This window comes from Epinephelus lanceolatus, chromosome 21 (genome assembly GCF_041903045.1).
Source record: "Epinephelus lanceolatus isolate andai-2023 chromosome 21, ASM4190304v1, whole genome shotgun sequence".
NCBI classification, from domain to species: Eukaryota; Metazoa; Chordata; class Actinopteri; order Perciformes; family Serranidae; genus Epinephelus; species Epinephelus lanceolatus.
Genome location: NC_135754.1, coordinates 1,632,501 through 1,653,262, shown reverse-complemented (window position 1 = coordinate 1,653,262; position 20,762 = coordinate 1,632,501). Strand labels below are relative to the sequence as shown.

At 41.3% G+C, this 20,762-nt stretch overlaps 2 protein-coding genes across 10 annotated transcripts in view; both read left to right on the top strand.

The window, feature by feature from the left end:
• The window catches only part of ccdc57 (coiled-coil domain containing 57), a 142,335-nt gene extending 127,993 nt beyond the window's left edge, over positions 1 to 14,342 (top strand). For 6 of the 8 annotated variants that reach the window (XM_078163414.1, XM_078163413.1, XM_078163411.1 and 3 more), the window contains 3 exons: positions 5,768 to 5,905; positions 7,085 to 7,259; positions 13,654 to 14,342. In XM_078163414.1, coding sequence (XP_078019540.1) covers positions 5,768 to 5,905; positions 7,085 to 7,259; positions 13,654 to 13,871 — 531 coding nt within the window. In that variant the 3' untranslated portion in view covers positions 13,872 to 14,342. Of the gene's footprint in view, positions 1 to 5,767; positions 5,906 to 7,084; positions 7,260 to 12,205; positions 12,386 to 13,653 lie in introns of all 8 variants that reach the window. The other 2 variants (XR_013488400.1, XM_078163415.1) reach the window with 2 other exon arrangements.
• A 2,793-nt stretch (positions 14,343 to 17,135) lies between these two features.
• The window catches only part of fasn (fatty acid synthase), a 104,967-nt gene continuing 101,340 nt past the window's right edge, over positions 17,136 to 20,762 (top strand). Inside the window, exon 1 of one of the 2 annotated variants that reach the window (XM_033612145.2) lies at positions 17,136 to 17,442. The gene's annotated coding sequence lies outside the window, so the exon portion shown is untranslated. The remainder of the gene's footprint in view (positions 17,443 to 20,762) is intronic. The other variant, XM_078163409.1, reaches the window with a different exon arrangement.

Here is a 20,762-nt window from a genome sequence, read left to right as displayed (position 1 = left end):
TTTCGTGGTTATTTAATACATTTGGCCAATATATTAGTAAATTAATGATTTTAAAAAATGTTAATTAAATCTCTTTTTAATGAATGTGGTTTTATAGGCTCTGCATGTACTTAAAAGGTATGTGTTTGCATTTTCTAAGTCAGTTCGGCCTTCCTCATTTGTGCGTACGCATGGTCTGAGGCAGTTCTAAATTTGTTTGCAGAGTAAGAACAAATTTGGGTAAAAAATATTGATGAATCCCGCATTTGTGCGTCAAACGATCGTATGCACAGTTTAAGCACAGATTTGTGCGTACGCACTATTTGTGAATGAGGCCCATTGTCTGAAAAAAAGAAACTTTCTACACTGAATCTAATTTGAGTAGACAAAATGAACCTATTTACACTACAGTAAGAATCAGGTATGGGTTTCTTGTAGAAGGCAAATGTCTGCTTGTATTTTGCTTATGTTGTTGAGTACCTTGGGTCTTTTCGCCTGCGCACCAATCCCACAGATGTTCCAAGTTATGACTGACGACTGACTGTAAGTGTGTGTGCGTGTGGGTCTAATGTAATGGGTGAGTGTATGTGTATGTATATGCTCTGGATGAGGGGACTGAAACGAAAACAAAAGAAAACAGGAAAAAAGGGAAAAGGAGAACATAATAGAGAAACACATAAAACACAAGGTCATAAACTGCTACAGTGCCCAGTGAAACCAGAGTACTATGATCTATATATTATATATTATTGCGTTTTCATGGTGAGGGGGATGGGGTGATTATGATGTGGGGGTTAATATAGCCAGGGTCTGCCGTGATGTTGTACCAGTAGTTTTTGTTTGAAGTGTTCGAATTTTGCTACAATCGGACAGGGGCGTTTGTTTGTGGGGGTTTTAGGTAATGTGATGTTTTTTACAATGATTTTGAGGTTAGTGGTCATGAAGTCCTGTATTAGCTGTTCGGGGTTGTCGTCCTGTGTGCGTTCTGGGATGCCGGAAAAAACAAGATTATCCCTCATGCTACGTGACTGTAAATTGAGAATGGTTTCTTTCAATTCCTTGTTTTGTTTTGCGATGGAGTTGAGCTGGGTAGTGAGCGTGTTGACAGAGGTGTGGAGGAGTTTGTTTTCTATGGTCAGTGTTTGGTGCTGGCAGAATTCTAGACTTTCACAGAGATGTTTGAATTCTTTATGTAATACTTCAATGAGTCCTATGCGTGCATCTAGTCCTGAGGGATTGTTGTTTATGGAAGTGAGGATATCACTGACCTCAGCACAGCATGGTTTGTCCAGAGAGATATGAATGGAGTCGGATGGTCTGAGCCTTTTGTTCTGTGGTGTGGATGAGTTGCAGTCCTGGTCATGGTCTGGCTGTGTGTCGCTCATGATGCAGAATCAGTAAAAGCATTCGTTGATGTATTCCTCAAGGTCTTCCAGGTCGGGTGGTTGTGATAATTCAGAATGTGAAGTGCAGAAAAGGGGAGTTATTTAGTAGGAAAAAGTTGAAGTTTTGTGTGAAGTCTAGCAGCAGGGCTTCTCGCACTGGTCTCATGGGCTCTCGTGATCACAGGCCCCTCCCTCTCTCCTCTGAGCTCCCTCTCCACAAGGCTATTCAACCTCTCCCTAGCACAAGCCACCGTCCCATCCTGCCTAAAATCTGCTTTCATCATCCCCATCCCCAAAAAGACGGCTGTCAGCAGTCTAAATGACTACAGACCCATAGCCCTCACGTCGGTTGTTTATGAAGTGCTTCGAAAAACTGGTGGCACAACACATCAAAGCCCACCTCACTCCCAGCTTCAACCCTCATCAGTTTGCCTATAGGGCCAACAGGTCAACTGAAGATGCCATCACCGCAGCCCTCCACACTGCACTGAGCCACCTGGAGCATCCAGGGACCTATGTGAGAATGCTCTTTATAGACCACAGCTCAGCATTCAACGCGATCATTCCTGACCTCCTGGTGGTCAAGCTGCACTGCCTGGATTTCCCCTCATCTACCTGTGCCTGGGTAAGGGACTTTCTCACAAACTGACCAGAAACTGTCAAAATCGGCCCCCACTGCTCTTCCGCCATCACACTCAGCACTGCTGAGCCCACTCCTTTTTACCCTGGACACCCACTCCTCCAACACCATCATCAAATTTGTTGTGGGGCTCATAACCGGGGCAGATGAGTCAGCACAGGGATGAGGTCCAGAGACTCTCTGAGTGGTGCAGAAAGAACAACCTGGCACTCAACACTGGAAAAACAAAAGAGATGGTGTTCGACTTTTGAAAGGACAGAGCAGATCCAGCACCCCTTGTCATATATGGAGACGAAGTGGGGAAGGTCTCACCTTTTAAGTTCCAAAAAACAACAGGCAAAAAAGGTGGTCACAAGCAAAAAACATCTAAAACACACACACAGAGGGGAAAGCTAGGGAAAAGCTAGAATTCTTACTCAAGGGTAAAGATGATCTAGCAACAAACAAAGGGAAGACAGGGACTTAAACTAAGACAAGGGAGACAATGAGACACAGGTGAACACATTGAGACACAGGTGACACAAATTAGGGTGTGGCAAGGAATCACAAAGGAGGGACACTTGACAGGACATGGGATCTGAAATGAGATGAGACAGTGGTTACCAAAATAAACAGGAAACACAGGAATGACAAATGAGCATGACAAGATGACAAAATCAAGTGAGATGTCTGACATGGGGCACTGGGGCACAGGTAGTGGGTGCAGGAGACCAGAGTTAGGCCTCTGGGAGTTCTTATTTCTGGAGAACACTGGGGTGGCGGCCACATACTCTGTCACATCTTTCCAAGCCACCAAAACCATTGGCGGCTGACGAAGACTGTACTACAGACTCCAGGATGGCAGGAGAGAAAAGAAGAGTGAGCCCAGTGGAAAACCTGGGAAAGGAGCACAGGAGGGACAAACAGCTACTTCGGGGGTGCCCAGTCCGGAATCTGACATCTCTGATTAGCTTCTATGATGCATCCAAACCAAGAATGGCTGCTCAGCCCTCTCCAACCAGTGTCTCCATTCCTCAATTGCCACCTTTATGGCCAAAAGCTCATGGTACCCGACATCATAATTCCTCTCTGCAGACAACAGTTTCTTGGAGAGAAAATCAGAGGGTTGTAACTTGTTGTCTTTTACTGACCCCTGAGAAAGGATGGCACCGATCCAAGGCAGGTCCAAGGCATCAACCTCCACGACAAACTGCAGGGAGGGGTCCGGCAGGATGAGGATAGGTGCCGTAGTGAAGCTCCTCTTCAGCTGCAGGAAGGCTGCCTCGGCCTGTGAATTCTAAGAGAACTGAGAACGGGAAGAGGTTAGAGCATGCAATGGGTCAGCAATAGCACTGAAGTTTCTAATGAATTTCCGATAAATATTAGCAACCCCAGGAAACGCTGAACCTCCTTCTGGCAGGAAGGCCCACTTCCCACAGCCGTAATCTTCTCAGGAGCCATTCTCACTTCCCCTTCTGAGATGATGAATCCCAGAAAGGAGATTGTAGAAACATGAAACTCACATTTCTCTGCCTTTACAAACAGTTGGTTGTCCAGGAGCCTCTGAAGAGTCATTCATGAGGGCCTTAAACACAGCTGGAGCATTACTAGGTCCAAAAGGCATGACGAGACACTCATAAAGTCCACTAGGAGGGTTAAAGGCAGTCTTCCACTCACCCCCCTCCCTTATTCTGATTAGATGACAAGTGTTACGTAGATCAAGCTTAGTAATCACTTCAGCAATTTTTAATAGTTCAGAACCAGAAGAGATTAAAGGGAGGGGGTACCTGTTTTTTACGATGATTTCATTCAGGCTTCTGTAGTCAGTGCAAGGCCTGACAGACTTGTCCTTCTTGTCCACTGAAAAGAATCCGGTGCCAGGATGGGCAAATGATTCCTGCAGCCCAGGCCGAATCTATGGACTCCTTCATCACCTGTATCTCAGGAACTGAAAGGGAATACAGGCATCCCATGGGAGGAGAGGTACCCGGCAGAATGTAGTCATATTGGCAGTGAGGAGGAAGAGAGGTAGCCTTGGCCTTGTTGAAACCTCCTTGGAACCCCAGGAACCTTAGAGAGGTCTGGAAAATCAGCTTCTGAAGCAAGGGGTCCAGAACTGACAGACGCAGGAGCAGCAGCAGGAGCAGGTGGTGTGAGACTGTCTGGGAAACAGCGATGCTTGCAGTCTGCTCCCCAGGCTATGACCTTGCCTGTGGACCAGTCAATAATATGGGGATTATGGTTAATAAGCCAGGGATAACCCTCAGGGGGTGTTGTGGAGCCTGATACAGATGGAAATTTGACAGGTCATGACATTTATACCCTTGACTCTTTCCCTTTCGCCTATTCCTCTGTTCCTCATTTCCCCTTTTTACTGCTTCATCAACTTCATGAACACACACACAAACAAAAAATGGCATTCAACACCATAAATATTCATTGTACCAATATGCCAATATGCCTATGGTTGTCTTTTGTGTAAATTGTTTTCTACACCTGTCTTGTCTTACACATAGTGTTGTCCCTGTTGTGTCTTTTACTTGTTTTGTGCCTACATCACTTAGTGAAAAAAAAAATTCATGTCTGGTGGAATACAACTAAGTACATTCACTCAACTACTGTACTTAAGTAAAAAATTAAAGTTACTTGTCCTTTAAAAAAAAAAGACATAGTTACAGTACACGACTCCCCCAACACAGCAGTGTATGATTTTGACATTTAGGTCTCTGCATGAGTAAAACAAATGCAATGCAACATGATCATCTGTGAGCTTTGGTGTTACTATTGGGAGGTGGACAGAGCCAGGTTAGCTGTGGCCCCCTGCTTCCAGACATGAGACTCTTATCAATCATGTATCATCTCACTCTTAGCAAAATTAGTGAAAGTTTAAAGATTTTTTGGGGCATTTTTAAGCCTTTATTTGATAGAACAGACAAGTATGAAAGGGGGAGAGAGAGAGGGAGTGACATGCAGCAAAGGGCCACAGGCTGGAGTCGAACCCGGGCTGCTGCGGCAACAGCCTTGTACATGGGGCTCCTGCTCTACCACCAAGCCACCGACGCCCCAAAACTCGTGAAAGTTTAACAAAATGTTGAACTATTCTTTTTCAAAACTGTGACAGTCCCATTCAGAAATGGAAGCATTCTTAATGGAATTGCAGTCGTTACTGTGGGAGAGATGTTGCCTTTCAAAGAAACATGTTAACCCAGACCCAGATGGAGCTCAGGTGGGTGAAAAAAAAAGTAGCTGGTGAAAAAAAAAGTAGCTGGTGACCATGTGTCATGGGGAAACACACTTAGATCGAATAAACAAAATACAGCCACTGAGAACACTGTGTGAAAGAGCCCAGAGGCAGCAGTAGTTCAGTCCGTAGGGACTTGGCTTGGGAACTGGAGGGTGACCGGTTCAAGTCCCCATATGGACCAAGTATGGAGTGTGGACTGGTAGCTGGAGAGGTGCCAGTTTGCCTCCTGGGCACTGCCAAGGTGCCCTTCAGCAAAGCACTGAACACCCAACTGCTTGGGACGCCTGTCCATCGGCAGCCCCCTCACTCCAACATCTCTCTATTTAATGCATGTATAGGTCCTGTTTTGCATGTGTGTGTATTTTGGGCCTTTGTTTATATGAAAACAGGGTGGAAAAAAGGAATTTCCCCTCAGGGATTAATAAAGTATATCTTATTTTTCTGAAACATCCTGGTGTTGTGTACTTCTCTGTGCTCCCTCCAGAGAGCAGTGTGGGACTACGGTCCACTCATTTTGCTGTTTTTTTTTTGTGCCCTCAGGAGCTACAATATGCACTGAGGCAGAGGGCTGGCACTTTTGCTGAACAACTTCTACTTGGAAAAAACAGCCCAGATTCTGCCACAAAAGGGGCTGCCAACCCCTGGTGCAAAGGGTTCAAAATCACAGAGAGGCCTGAGGTAACAGCACAGTAAATATTGCTCATATTGATACGCAATAGCAGCTCAGCTGCCCAAGTCACCCCTCATATTGAATGGATATCTGCAAAACTGCATCTGAGTTCATTCTAAAATATACATATTTCTAAAATACACATATTTATAATGTACTTTAAAGTTTAAGTATCCTGGATGCAAGCAAACTTTCTTAAACTCAACTGTGACAGATCAGACATGATCCTAATTGGTCCAAATTCCCTCACCCAAACAGCCAAAGACTTCCACCTCACCATCAACAACTCCACCCTGTCCCCCTCCCCTCACTGCCGCAACCTTGGTATCATCTTCGACAGCAACCTCTCTTTCGACCAACACATCAAACAAGTCACTAAAACAGCCTTCTTTCACCTTAAAAACATTTCTCGCCTCCGCCCCTCACTCTCTCGCAATGCTGCCGAAGCCCTGATCCACGCCTTCATTACATCCCGCCTTGACTATTGCAATAGCATCCTTTATGGCACAACCTCCAAACTCCTCAATAAACTCCAATATATCCAAAACTCTGCCGCCCACCTCCTCACTCACACCCGCTCCCGCGACCACATCACCCCTGTCCTTCAGAACCTCCACTGGCTCCCTGTTCTACAACGCATCCACTTCAGACTCCTCCTACTCACCCTCCGCTCTTCCAATGCCAACCTTCTCATCGTCCCCAAGACCAAGCACAGAACCTGGGGGGACAGAGCCTTCTCCGTTGCTGCCCCCACCCTCTGGAATTCCCTCCCAAAACTCATCCGTGACTGCACTGACCACCCATCATTCAAATCACTACTCAAAACTCACCTGTTCCGTTCTGCTTTTAATGTTTAGCTACTTTTATTCATTTACTTTACTTTATTTGTTTTTTCACTCCCATTACTATTCCTCTTTGTCTTCGATGTCTTTGCTGAAAATTGTTTTTTTGATGTGTTTGAACTGTCTCTGTAAAGTGACTTTGAGAACTTTGAAAAGCGCTTTTTAAATAAAATGTATTATTATTATTATTATTATTATTATTATTATTATTATTATACAAGATACAGAAACTGTACTTTTCATTTATCAGTTTACATTTTGCTGTCTCCGTGAGTCCAGATTTTTCAACACCCTGTAAGTGCAACATCTGAAAATTAACTTATTCTACTGCTCTTTTTTCTCAAGAGCTCCAAGAACAAAGAGAACAAGCTCAGCCAATCACAGAGCTCCATGGACGTGGGGCTGCAGCCCAACTCAGGTCTGTCCATGTCTCATCTGTCATCAGAGGAGTCACAGCAGTCCTTAAAGGAGCTGTGGGACGTACTGGACCATGGAGCCAGTCTGTCGATTTTCTCAGAAGGTAACCAGCCACACCAGAATGACTAGGGCTTGACGACCACTAACTTCTTTAAATAGGTTTTATTTGGACCTTGTTTATCATGAGTCAGCATTTGTCCTTCTATCAGGTCTGGAAAAACAGGATGTTTACACCAGACATGTTTTATTTGAACTGTTTTTATTTGGAGTTTCCATAACAAAAGACCACAATAAACACAATACAGACAATAATGACATGACCTTCAGTATTATTGTTACAGTATTACATATTAACACACACACACACACACACACACACAGTAAAAGGAGAAAATTAATTAATTAAAATAAATACATAAATAAAAAAATAATAATAATAACAATAATAATAATAAAAATGAATAAAGATAAATAAATAAATAAATTTTAAAAAATGAGTCCCATAAAATATAAAATAACTTAAAAGGTCTCAGGTAGGGGTGGGGGGTCAGGAGCTATCCTAAATTGCTAAAGGGCAATTCTTTCTCAAAGTAATCCAGGAATGGTTGCCACATCTTAAAGAATTTCTGAGGCGGAGCCACATATGGTAAACTTAAACTTCTCCAGCTTAAGGTGGGACATAACACTCTTAACCCAATGTGTGTGAGATGGAGGTGTAGTCGCCTTCCACTTGAGAAGGATGAGGCGTCGAGCTAGGAGGGAAGAGAAGGCTATAGCCTCTGACTGAGAATTTGGAAATGTTACTCTTTCTGGGGCAGTTCCAAAAATGCCAGTAATGGGGTCCGGGTTAATAACTTTTCCACACATATGACAGAATGTTTTAAAAATGGAGGTCCAGAATAATGCCAGTGCTGGGCATGACCAAAATGTGGAAAAGTGTGGCAGGTGCCTGATGGCATCTCACACATGTTGGGTCTACATTTGGATACAGTTTGGTGAGTCTATTTCTACATAAGTGTAGACGGTGAAAGATTTTAAACTGTATTAGGCCATGGCGAATACAAACAGAGGAAGAGTGAATCATCGTAATTGCAGAGTGCCAGGACTCATCAGATATCTCACCTCTGAATTCCTCCTCCCAGGAACCCTTTAGGTGGTCGAGAGGGAGTTTCCCCATGTCTTGAATAATGTCATACAGTCTAGAAATATGTCCTCTTAGATATGGGTTAATATCAAGGCATCGCTACCATCCAAAGGTGGGGGGGGGGGGGTGGAAAAGAGGAGAAGTTCCGGTGAATGAAATCTCGGATTTGGAGATACCTGAAGTGATGCAGCCGAGGGATATTGTATATTGACACTAAATGCTCAAAGGAGGCAAACACATTATTATGAAAGAGATCACCTACAGATTTCAAATTTGTCAGAAACCATATACGAAACGCTGAGTCTATGACTGATGGAGGAAACAACGGATTTGAAATAATAGGCATGTGTGCAATGGCATCTTTGTGTTGAAAGTGAAGTCTAAACTGTGTCCATATCCTCAGTGAGCCTTTTACAATCGGGTTATTTGTGAAATAATGTTTGCTCAGAGGAAGAGGGGCACACACTAGTGCCACTGGAGACATCGGTTGACATGAGAGGTCTTCCATTAGGGACCACATAGGGCCGTCCCCCGTTCTAAATGTAGACACCCAAAAGGTTATTTTGTGGATATTAGTAGCCCAATAATAAAAAAGAAAATTGGGTAAAGCAAGACCTCTGTCTCTCTTGTGCACTTCTAGTTGTTTTGTTCCAGACATATGAAGAAATATGTCTATCTAAATCCTTAAAAAAAGATTTTGGAATGAAGACTGGCACTGTTTGGAAGAGATATAAAAATCTAGGCATGATTACCATTTTAATAGAATTGATCCTATCTGCTAAGGATAGGGGTAAATTTGACCACCGAGCCAGATCCTGTTTAGCTTTCTCTAGAGCTGCTTTAAAGTTAAATTTAAACAAGTCCTTGTATTCCCGAGTCACACACACACCAAGATAAGTGAAAGAATCACGAACAACCTTAAAAGGGTATATATCATAATTTAAGTCTAAAGCTGCCTGATTAATTGGGAAGAGTCGGTTCTTTGTAAAATTGATCTTATATCCTGAGATATCACCAAAGTTTGAGATTGTATCTAAAATGCTGGGGATAGAAGTACATGGCTCCGCTATAAGGAGTATAAGGTCATCTGCGTACCAAGCCAGTTCATGTATCTGTCCTCCTCTGCGTATGCCTATCATACTGGTGTTGGTCCTGGGGGAGATGGCTAAGGGCTCTATGGCGATATCGAAGAGTAGGGGACTCAAAGGACAGCCCTGCCGAGTCCCCCTGTGTAAGGAGAAATATCGGGATATTGTTTTGTTTGTATAGACAGCTGCCTGTGGTGCCGAGTATAGCACTTGTATCCAGGTAATGAATGAAGGGCCAAATCCAAAGGCTTCCATAGCTGAAAAAAGATATTCATATTCTATACGGTCAAAAGCTTTGTGGGCATCTAAAGATATAATTGCTTCTGGTGTCTTGTTTGTCTTGAAGGTATAAAGAATGTTAAATAACTGCTGCAAATTGCCAAATGATTGTCTACCTGTGATAAAGCCTGACTGATCTGTATGAATTATTGTAGGCATAACAGACTCCAGCCGAATAGCTAGGGCTTTGGTGAGGATTTTATAATCGTATCCTAGTAAACTCACTGGACGATAGGACACCAGACATGTTTTGAGCAGCCCATGTGCTCACCTAAACTCCCAGGGTCCCCCCCAAAAAGTTGAAAATGATTCTCCACAAATGTCTTGGGGCTAAACAGTCACTTCTCATAGCCCTTTTCCAGTTCCTACACCTAATCTTGAACCATTCAGGCCATTTCAAACAAAAATAAATAGGTTGGGATACCAAAAAAATGGTTCTCAGCTGGAAACAAAAAAATTGGTTTCTCTTAACTTGGAGTCTGAACTGTAATGACATCAGTAGGCGTTATATTCTACAGGTTGGAAAGACAGGATAGAGAGGGTAACAGTGGGGATGTTAAGTGAGAAATCATAGGAAAAAAGAGCATGCAGTGGTCTCATTAATAGTTCGTCCATGTTTGTTTTTGCATAAGAACAAATATGTATAATAACAGAACAAAAACTAACAGGTAACCAGTGCAATCTGCTGTCTTGCTACTACTATTTACTTCCATTGTGCAATGTACTCTGTTGATAACACATCCTTGATTAAAATGGTTCTGATCAAAACTGGTGGAAACACAGGCTGGTTCATTAGATAGCACCGAGGTTCCAAGAATCCTGAATGGAACAAGTTCAAGAAGAAGATTCTTATGGTTATGAAGTTTCATTCAGCCACTTGTTAGGAACCACCTTTTTTAAGACATATAAAAGCTTCAAAATTCACAGTGGGTTATTTACTGACTTTTTTATGGTGTAAAACAAAATGCGAGTCTCCTCAGCTTGGATTAACCACAGACCTTATTTCAGACATCTAACCAAAAACCCATTCAAAAAAACATTGACTTTGAGACAAGGGAACCAGGAGTGGTAAAATGCTAACTCATTTATGGGTTTTAAGACTCATCCCTGGGGAACTCTATTTGTGTAAGCTGAAAACCATTTCCCTCAGTTGAAACAAAGCTTTTATTTACATTTATTTCATAGATAAGAAACAACAAATTGTGAAGACAATAAAGCCCCCACAAAATATCATTTAAGTCCTGTGTGTGATTTATGCTGCTTTTTATGTAGAGAAAAACTCTGCTAGCTGCTAGTTTAATTTATGCAATGTAAAATGTCAAAGGCTTATGCTTATAACATTTGCATGTTGTATTTGTCAAGTAGGAGCCACTTTTTGTCTATAAGCAAGGTATTACAATATATGCTATTTTTTATGTAATGGAGGAAAGTCAAATATAATTTATGAGCTGTCTAAGCTTTTTTTCAGGCCTTAAGTCATATTTGATTATTATGGTTAAAAGAGGTAGAGAGGCAACAGTTGGTATTCAGCAAAGAAAAAAATGAGTACCTAAAATGTGAGAATCCTCTGCTGAGGGTATGCATATAATATTAACAATGTTCTACTGTGGGATGTTCTACTGAGTATGTTCACTATCTCTGTAAAGCATCAGATTCTGCATATATCTTGCATAAATTAACAGAATTAGTATGGTTAAGAATCCTTCAGATTCTTAGACCTTCTCAGACCTTTGATGGATCAAAGGTTAACAGTTTGAATTCATATTCATGTGAACTGAGACCCTGTATCATAGTGCATTGTATTCCTTGCAGCCATGAGACCTCTCAGGCTTTATTTTTGGATGGTAGCATGTCATGGCATGTATCACCAGAATCTCCGAGGTCTCTGTTTACAAGTCAGGTGAGTGGACATGTGGATTCAGCCTTTTTCTGCTCCATGTATGTTTGGATGTTTGGAATCCCCTACAGGTGGTTGACCTTTAAACAGCTGCTTATTTCAAATGTCTCAGGCTGGATATACAGAATCATAAATAAATATTTGTGTGAACAAGGATTTAATAAGTGTGTCAGCAATCTGTAATTCATCGAATGACTTGGCATAGTCTTCTGTGTTAAGGACAGTACATCCACAGAATATCACTTTATCAGAATACCCAACCTCTCTGTCCAGTATGAACACTGTTGCAGTGGTTGGATCAGTGAAGGACAGATGGAGGGAGGGATGTTACCCAATCTGTGGCTGTAGTCTCTATCAGCTCTCCAGGGAACAGTTTCTCAATCAGAGCAGCTGCCAGATCAGGCTCAGACGCAGTGATCAGTATCATACCATCTACTTATTGAGAAACCAGACAAACCTGGCACAAGGTTTCAGTACACTTATGATAGCTGCACTGACTGGGTCAAAGAGTTTATTGCAGATGTTAAACAGTTGTATGAGTAAAGATTAGATTATGTTCCTCTCATTTCATTATGTACAAGGAGATACTGTACTGTTGCAATGTGCAAACTGAGCAAGAGGAATGTTAAATCTGTTTCTAGATGAGGGACGGCTATGGTTCAAGAGGAGGAGTGGGTCGTCCACTCATCACAGTGTCGGTGGTTCGATCTCCACCTCCTTCTGTCCACATGTTGAAGTGTTCCTTGGCAATATACTGAACCTCAGATAGCGCTTGATGGTCTGGCCAGCACCTTGTGTGGTAGCCATTGGTGTGTGAATGGGTGAGTGAGCAGCAAAATCCTTGTAAAATGCTTTGGATACAAATGTAGACATTTACCATTTATATACTGTATCTTTATTTGCATCAAAATACAAAAGGGATAGGCAACAATGGGTTTATGTGCTGGACTTTTTATTCAAGTGCAGCAATTAATGAGAAAAGTATTTAAAATCAGTCCTTGGTTCTCCCCTGCATTCACATCTGCATGAAAATGAATGACTTGTTCATGGCCTGTGCCCTAATTTCCCTCCAACTTTCATTGAAATCTACTAACAAATAAAATTATGTTGGCTTAGATGCATCCGGGCAAATTTTCACCTTTATTTAATCTCATTGTTCCATTTCTTACAACAGTAACTATTCCTGGCCATGGAACAGTGGACCAGCTCGTTACTCTTGCAGGGCCGCTGGAGGGGTTGTAGGAGTTTGCCCATCCAGTCTACATGAGTTTTGTGAACTTGGAGATAGCTTACAACCACATCCCCCAGGAAGTCTTATGTGCTGTACTGTGGGAATACAGGGTACCAGGGTCGTTGATATGAGCCATCTGGTCCCTGTACATCCAAAGTGAGAGTTATGTCCATATACTCAGTGTTAAGTCAAACATGTTTTCAGTGGACGTTGGCCTCCTCCAGGGTTGTCCCTTGTTACAGATTCTGTTTGTGACATTCATGGACAGGATCTGAAGGCGCAGCCGGAGGGAGGAAGAGATCCGGTTTGGGGACCTTAGAATTGCATCGCTGCTCATGGCAGATAAAATAGTTTTATTTGCTTCATCACACCATGACCTTAGGCACATACAGGGGCAGTTTGCAGCTGAGTGTGAAGCAGTCGGGTTGAGAGTCAGCACCTCCATGTCTGAGGCCATGGTTCTCGTGCTGAAAAATGGTGGATTGCCCTCTCTGAGTTGGGTGGGAGTTACTATCCCAAGCGAAGAAATTCAATTACATCAAAAAGAGCCAGTTTAGGTGGTTTAGGCATCTGATCAGGATGTCTCCTGGGCACCTCTCCTTACAGGTGTTCTGTGAAGTGCTGGGAAGAGGAACGACTTGAGGCTTTGCTCAGCCTGCTGCCCCTGCAACCTGGCCCCAGATAAGGGGATAAAAAAAGATGGATGGATGGATGGATGGATGGACATAGTTCCCCCAAAAATCCCCACTCAGACACCTACAAATTGGAACCTAAACTTTGTTTAATATGCCAGCAAAGGAAAATGTTTTTATCTATAACATCCATTATAAATTGCATCTCTCTTCTCTGCATCTAAAGGCGAGGCTGAGCTGAGCAGGAGGGAGGTGGCTGAGTCCGGTGGTGCTGAAGTCCAAATGACAGTGCATGGTATAAAAGCTCCCATTCATAGCCAGTTCCCAACGGAGGTCCAGCAGAAGAGGAACCCCTCTAAAACACCATCAAACACTGCCAGGACCAGCAGACCTGGATCCACAGGCAGAAGGTGCAAGATCAGAAACTACAATGTTAAAGTCTGACATACTGTCAGTACACTGCTTATGTGAGTCCTGATCAGCCTTTGTCAAGTCAAGTCAAATAACCCTTATTAGGTCACAGGGCTGTCATTAGGATTATTGCCGTCAAAAATTCATAACAGCAAGCCTTCATTACAGCGGCATGGAGTGTGAAAGGGAGCGTCTAACCAAAGGAAGGTTTTTAATTGGACCTTCTTTCTTTTTATATACTTTATTAATCCCCCTGAGGGGAAATTCAATTCAATTCAATTTTTCCATAACACCCAAACTCAATAATCTGCATTACATTTTGGAATATGTATGTATTATTACATTGTAGTAAACTCGCCTTTTTTTCATGGGTTGCTTAACAGCAACAGATAATTATTTGCTAAACAGCATGATTAGATACCATTTTATTTTGTAATGTTTGGGTAATGACTTATGCTCTGTTATAAATATGTTCTTACTTTAATAAAAATATTTTTGAAGCAACCAGTGTAACTCATTATGCAGAACACACAATAAATATGTGCTTTATGTTCACATCAATCAGCAATTATATCATATCATATCATATCATATATTATATTGAACACTTTGGGCCTGCATCATAGATATGAATAAACTCTGAAACATTTCTCTGCCTTTTCTTCTCAGCCTCACAAAGCAGGCTATGAATCTTTGTCATGTTCATACATGAACATTTCATAACTTCATACATGAACATTACATGAGGGATGTCGTATGCTGTAAAGCCCTGTGAGGCAAATTGTGATTTGTGATATTGGGCTTTATAAATAAAATTGATTGATTGATTGATGATATACATGAACATGTCTTAACGTGGACATAAAGACCATCATCGGCACAAGCAACTGGCACACCACAGTATTCTGAATGATATGTCAGTCGGCCAATCACAAAGCAGGGTATGAGGCTTCATCCAATCACAAGAGAGGGGAGGGTGCTGTTCGGAGATAGGGTGATTAAAAGGCGGGTCCCAAATGATGACGTAACCTGGAGAGCTCATGTGACTTCTTGGGGTTACTGGAGTTCATAATTTCAGATAGCATGATGTTCTCAGGGAAGTTTTTCTTCCCTACTGACCTACTGTAGTATCCAGATAAGCTTTAACAGAGCACACTGACCCTGTGATCAATACTGAAACAGATGGGTCCATAGAAGCAGCCCTATGTTATTTATAGACTGACAAACACATTGGTGTACAAATTAAATTTGTTAATAATGTATGAAATAATGTATTAAATTTGAATTTAAAATACTATAGAAATACTTTGCTTTATGGAAATGTATTGTTTAATACAAATGAATTTATAGCCCATGTTGTTTCATAGAACTTTGTTTCATGGTACGTTTAATATAAATACTTCACAGCCCATGTGCAGAATCACCGAAGAGTGGATTGTGAGTGGCAGCATTATTTCTGTATGAGGAGAGAGTCACCATAAAGAGAAATCAGATTTCTGAGACGTCAGATAGCTTAACAGGTAAGGAGGGGGCATTTTCTGACAATATATTGAATGATGATAGTCCAATTGACTTGGTGGTTTCACAGTGGTTTTGCTCAGTGTTGGGGAGAAACTAGTTACATGTAAGGGAGTTACTTAATTACATTACAAAAGAAATTAATCTGTTACAGTTACTGAGAAACAATATGAAATAAATTACAATTACTCAAAATGTTGGTGATTACAAAGAGGTAATATCTGAATATACCCCTTTTGGTAAAAGCTTATATGAAGAATTTAATATTCCCTCTGTTCCTTTGCATCTTTTTGCTGTGCTGGAATGCATGGTAAAACCAGAGGCTCTGACCGTGTACCAGACTCCATTAAAAAAAGTGCTTACTTTTTTAAGTTGTTGTTTGGTTAGGGCCAGGCTAAAGGGGCTGGGTCACTGATTCTGATGGGTCACAGAATTTGGTGTAACAGCTTCTTTTGGCAGAGTGTATTTCCAGCATTTTTCAGCTTTACTGCCCAGTTAAAACATCTGTTAGAAAAGTCATCAAAAATTAATCAAATGTAATAAGTTACAGTACTTTACTTAAGTACAACATTGAATATCTTGGAGGGATGGCACCAAATTTTGTACAGAAAGCTTATTCATTTTTCCCAACAGTGTATTCCAATCATTTAACATGTCAATTTAATAAACACTGGGGAAGTATGTATATTTTTTCATTTTGGCTCAGGTGATGGGCTTAATTTAAATGGTTGTATTGTGTTTTTATTATACCAAAGAAAACATGCCTTCCAGAAGTCATGTTTTAGTGGCCAAAATTACATAATTTATCACAGCCAGAAACTGCAAAACAGAAATTATCATTGGGTTTTCATATTTCCGACAGTCCATGGACACATCACGTGCAGTGATATTTCATCAAAATCACTTTATGGCATTGAAAATTTGGCCAAAAATAAACCACTTGCACGAACTAACCAGCATGCAAGACGAGGCTTCTTTCAACTCCAGGATTTCATCTTCAGCTCTAATCTTTTAACTTTTCAAACATCAAAGGGTAAGTTTAAAAAATCCTATAACTCTAAGTCACTCTGAGAGGCTTTAGGAAAATATTTGTGGCTTCTTGGAGGGTAAAAAAAGGCGCCCAAACAAAACAAAGCAAAATAAGACAAAAAAGAGTCACACCCTCAATAAAGAACAGTTATTAACATTAGCATGCTGATGTGAGCAGTTGGCCCAGCGCAACGCCTTGCCCATACAGCTTCATGGACGCGGTGGTGTCTCTTGCTAGATTGACGCCCACATCGCAAGACGGAAAGTATGAAGTTTCTACCTGATCATTGCTTCCGTGCAATGTTTCTCGATACCATCATGGCACCCGAGAATTACAAGTCGGATGCTTTCCAAAAGAATCCACCTTTAAAGTTTTAGAATAGACACATTATGCAAAGGAATAGCCCTTGAGAGCTGCACAGTTACATTTTGATTTGATTTAAATGTTGTCACATGTGGCAACCGCCACACTTCGGTTTCATCTTCAAGCTACTTTTGACGTCATCCGTCGTCTGATGCAGCTGTGGCTTGCAGGTAGGTTTTGTTTAACTGGGAGCCCACCGTCTTTGCCTTAAACGGCTTTTGATTGGCTTATTTTGGCATTCTTAACCCCTGATGCCTAAATTAACCAATCCAACCAACGAACTAAACAAGTACTGGCCAATCAGAGGGAGAGTAGGGCGGGCCGTGCCGTCGCCACCCTAAGAAAAAAACTCGTCCTGTGGGGCGGGGCGGTGGGGCAGACTGTGGGGGCCGAGATGAGAATCAGCTTGAACTCCAGTAACCCTGACTCATTATTTGTCTCTCTCTCTCTCTGTGACTACCGGGCGTTCAACGAATTACTCCATCACTGGCTGGATCCGAGAGCCCTGCCTCTTCTCTCATTGGACTGCACGGCCAAGCCAAGCTGTCAGGCCATGTGGCGTGGCTAGGCACAATGTGAGACATTTAAATTCATCAAAGATACACGGAGGCTAACGTTATCCGTATCGAGAGTGAAAGCTCAGAGGCAGGCATTCCTCCCCACAGTCAGAGGAACAGCACCTGGACGACACAGGTAAGCTTCTTTCGCTAACAATTATTAGCAGCTGTTGTCGTCACCACTAGTTTGTGTGACTTTATTTCTTGTGCGGAAGATCAGCAATAGGTAACACTAAAAATCTGCCTGTTTTACATGTCATTGCTGTTAATAACACCGGGTTGTGACGGCGTTATATCCAAAAGTAAATAGTAATTGAATTGACAGTATGATATAACATTTTTTTCTTAAATTACGCTTGTATTCGGCACTACATTAGCTACATCCCGTATCGGCAGCAGCCTCCATGACGTGTAACTTATAAGAATGGTTGCCGTTGTTTGTCTGTGGTCTCTGGATGGAGATAAAGATGTTGGTTATCAAAATTATTTTACAGCAGTTCTGATGTTACATATTCTCAAAATGTTAGGCGTTGTGTTTGATAATGAAGAGCGCTATAAATTGCCACACACACACACACACACACACACGCACACACACACACACACACACAAATAACCCGAAGATTTTTGCCTCAACGCACTTCTGTAATATTGTACTGTAATTAAAATACGAGGATGTGGATGTCAGATGCTGCACTGGTAGGCTGCACTGTACTGATGATAAGCCATGATTAGGGACCGTTTTTTACTTATCAGAGGAGGGGGGTGAATGGGATGTGACTTCCTTTTGTAATTATTATTTTTTATTATTATTTATTTTGACCCTCCTAGAAGCTACAAATATTTTTCCTTGAGCCTTTTTGAGGTGTAAAATGTGTGACCCTTTCTACACCATAAATTTGCTATAGATTTTTTATTTTTTTATAATACCCTTTGATGATTGAGGGTTAAAAGTTTGCAGCTAAAGACGAAATCCTGGAGTTGATACTGCCTCAGGTTTTCACTCATATTGTGCACAGAGTTGCAGTGATATACCTGTTTCAAGGTGTACTGTGGTATAAAAAGAGCAACGTAAACAGTATCATACTGTTTACGTTGCTCTTTTTATACCATAAACACATCATACTGTTTACATTGCTCTTCTAAGGTATTGCAAAAAAGTGAAACTGAACAGAGAATCTTAAGTTACTTATAAAAGGGAGACTCTTTAGACATACTTATATTAATAAAAAATGTTTCAACTTTAAACTATAGTAGTAAAGGGTTTGCTAAAAAAAGAAGCCATTTTTCATTTCTTTAAGGGTCATTGTAACGGATAAAAACAATAGTTCTGTAATACCATGATAGTGTGATATTTTCTAAGATGGTTATCATATTGTGAAAATCTCATACTGTTGCAACCCTTGTCATGCATGCTGGTTTGTTTCTGCAAGTTGTTTATTTTTGGCCAAATTTTGAATGAAAATCTGCGGTAAAAGAAATGCAAAATGCAAAATGCAAATGTGTATGCCCCTTCCCCAAGCCAAGATAAAAACACAAGTAACTCTTCAGTGCTTAAAAATTATTTGACATGCCACCACATTTTTTGCATCACCCCCTCCTCCCTCATAAGTAACAAACGGTCCCTTACTATCCTTACAGGAAGGCCTTTTGCCAGTGTGATGACTTGCAGGTCAGTGAGGCCACCAGCCATCCTAAATCTTTGATGCACAAATTGAAATGAGAGGGAATGGCAGATTCATTCTTCATGCCCTGATTGTGAACTCATTGTTTCCTTCTTCTGATTTGAAGGGGGCTGTTACTTGCTGTGAGTTACTGTAGGGCCATATGAAGGGTATTGTACTGAGATGAATAAGTATCTAATATTCCGTCTTGTGTAGTGACTGACTGGTGACTACAACATGGTTAAGTTAAACTTAAGTTAAGGAAAATGGGTACATAAAAGCAAGAATAAATTCAGTGTAGTTTGCTGACTTCTACATATGGTTGAGGAATTTGCTGAGTGTGTGGTGGAGAGGGCTGATTATGAAAGGACACTGACAGGCAACCATCTTCCTTTCCAACCACATGATCAACTTGGCTTGTCTGTGAGGCTCAGATGTCATATAAACTGATTAGAAAATGTTGATCACAAATTAAACAGCAAAGCATCAGAACTAACAAAGTAAGTTACTGATGCAAGACAAATTAAAGGAAAACCGACATAAAGTGTCTTAAGTAAGCTATTAGGCCACATCAGCTTCACTACACCTTGGCATTGGTCCTCCAGATCTGTGGAGCTCTACTGGAGATAACCCCTCAGCTGGTGCTTTGATGATTATTGTGGAGAGTGCTGTATGACATCAGTCAAAAATCTCCCATAGGTGTTCAACTGGGTTGAGATCTGATGATGAATCATTTTTATACGTCACAGAGCATGACTGGATTTTAGCTGCTCAACTGTGTCATGCAGTGCACCTGTGTCCTCTCATGTCAGGCAGAACAAGGCCTCTCTACAAACCAGGAACAAGTTTGTCCTCTTCATGTAGAGGAAAAGGATCATGTCAGGTCTTGTTGTGTGGTGCTGCTGGATGAGCTAAGCAGTCTATTATCCAGAATAGCAATGCTGTTCAGAATGCTGTAAGGGATGACTTAAGAGAACATGCAGACAGTCATCCTTGTTGAATATTGTTTGGAATTATGTCCAGTACAGCATGAGGCAGCGGTGGGGCAGACCCAGTTCATAGGGTACTGAGTAACTGTGCAGTGTGCGTGTTGACCAGCCCAGCCTGCTGTTAGCAGATAGTCTCTTACTGGCTTTGGTCATGTGCAGAGTGTTAATGTGTAATATGGGTCAGGTAAGGCTAGATATTGTACTGAGGGTGCTACATTAGGTCTAATCCCAGGCCAGTGTATTCTAGAGTCAAAATCTCTTCAGCTACTGAGCCACAGAAAGAACCAGGTCAGCCTGTCAAACCGTGACTATCCTGTCTCTACTTGGGCCGTGTTCTTCAAATGTGTCTGAAAGGGATAGTTAACCGTAAATTTACCTGTTGTGCTATTTATCTATTGGGATAATTTTTAGAGGCGTGAATCACTAGAGGACCCATGATACGATATTATCACAATACTTAGGTTATGATACGATTCTACTATGATATGAAATGTATTGCAATAAAATATAATGCGATATATTGTGATTTATTACCTTTTTTTCCAACTGCAATTTTTTTCCGTAAAGGAAAACTTTAGCCCCTTTTACACTGCCAGATTTCCTGCGAATGTTGGGCCGTTTTGCCAGCAAGCTTATTAATAAATTATTAATATTACAAATTGAAATTATATAAATATATATATATATATATATATATATATATATATATATATATATATATATATATATATATATGTATATGTATACGTTACACTTGTTACACTTGGTCTCCTCCTCCATGTATCTAACGTTACCTTGCCAAC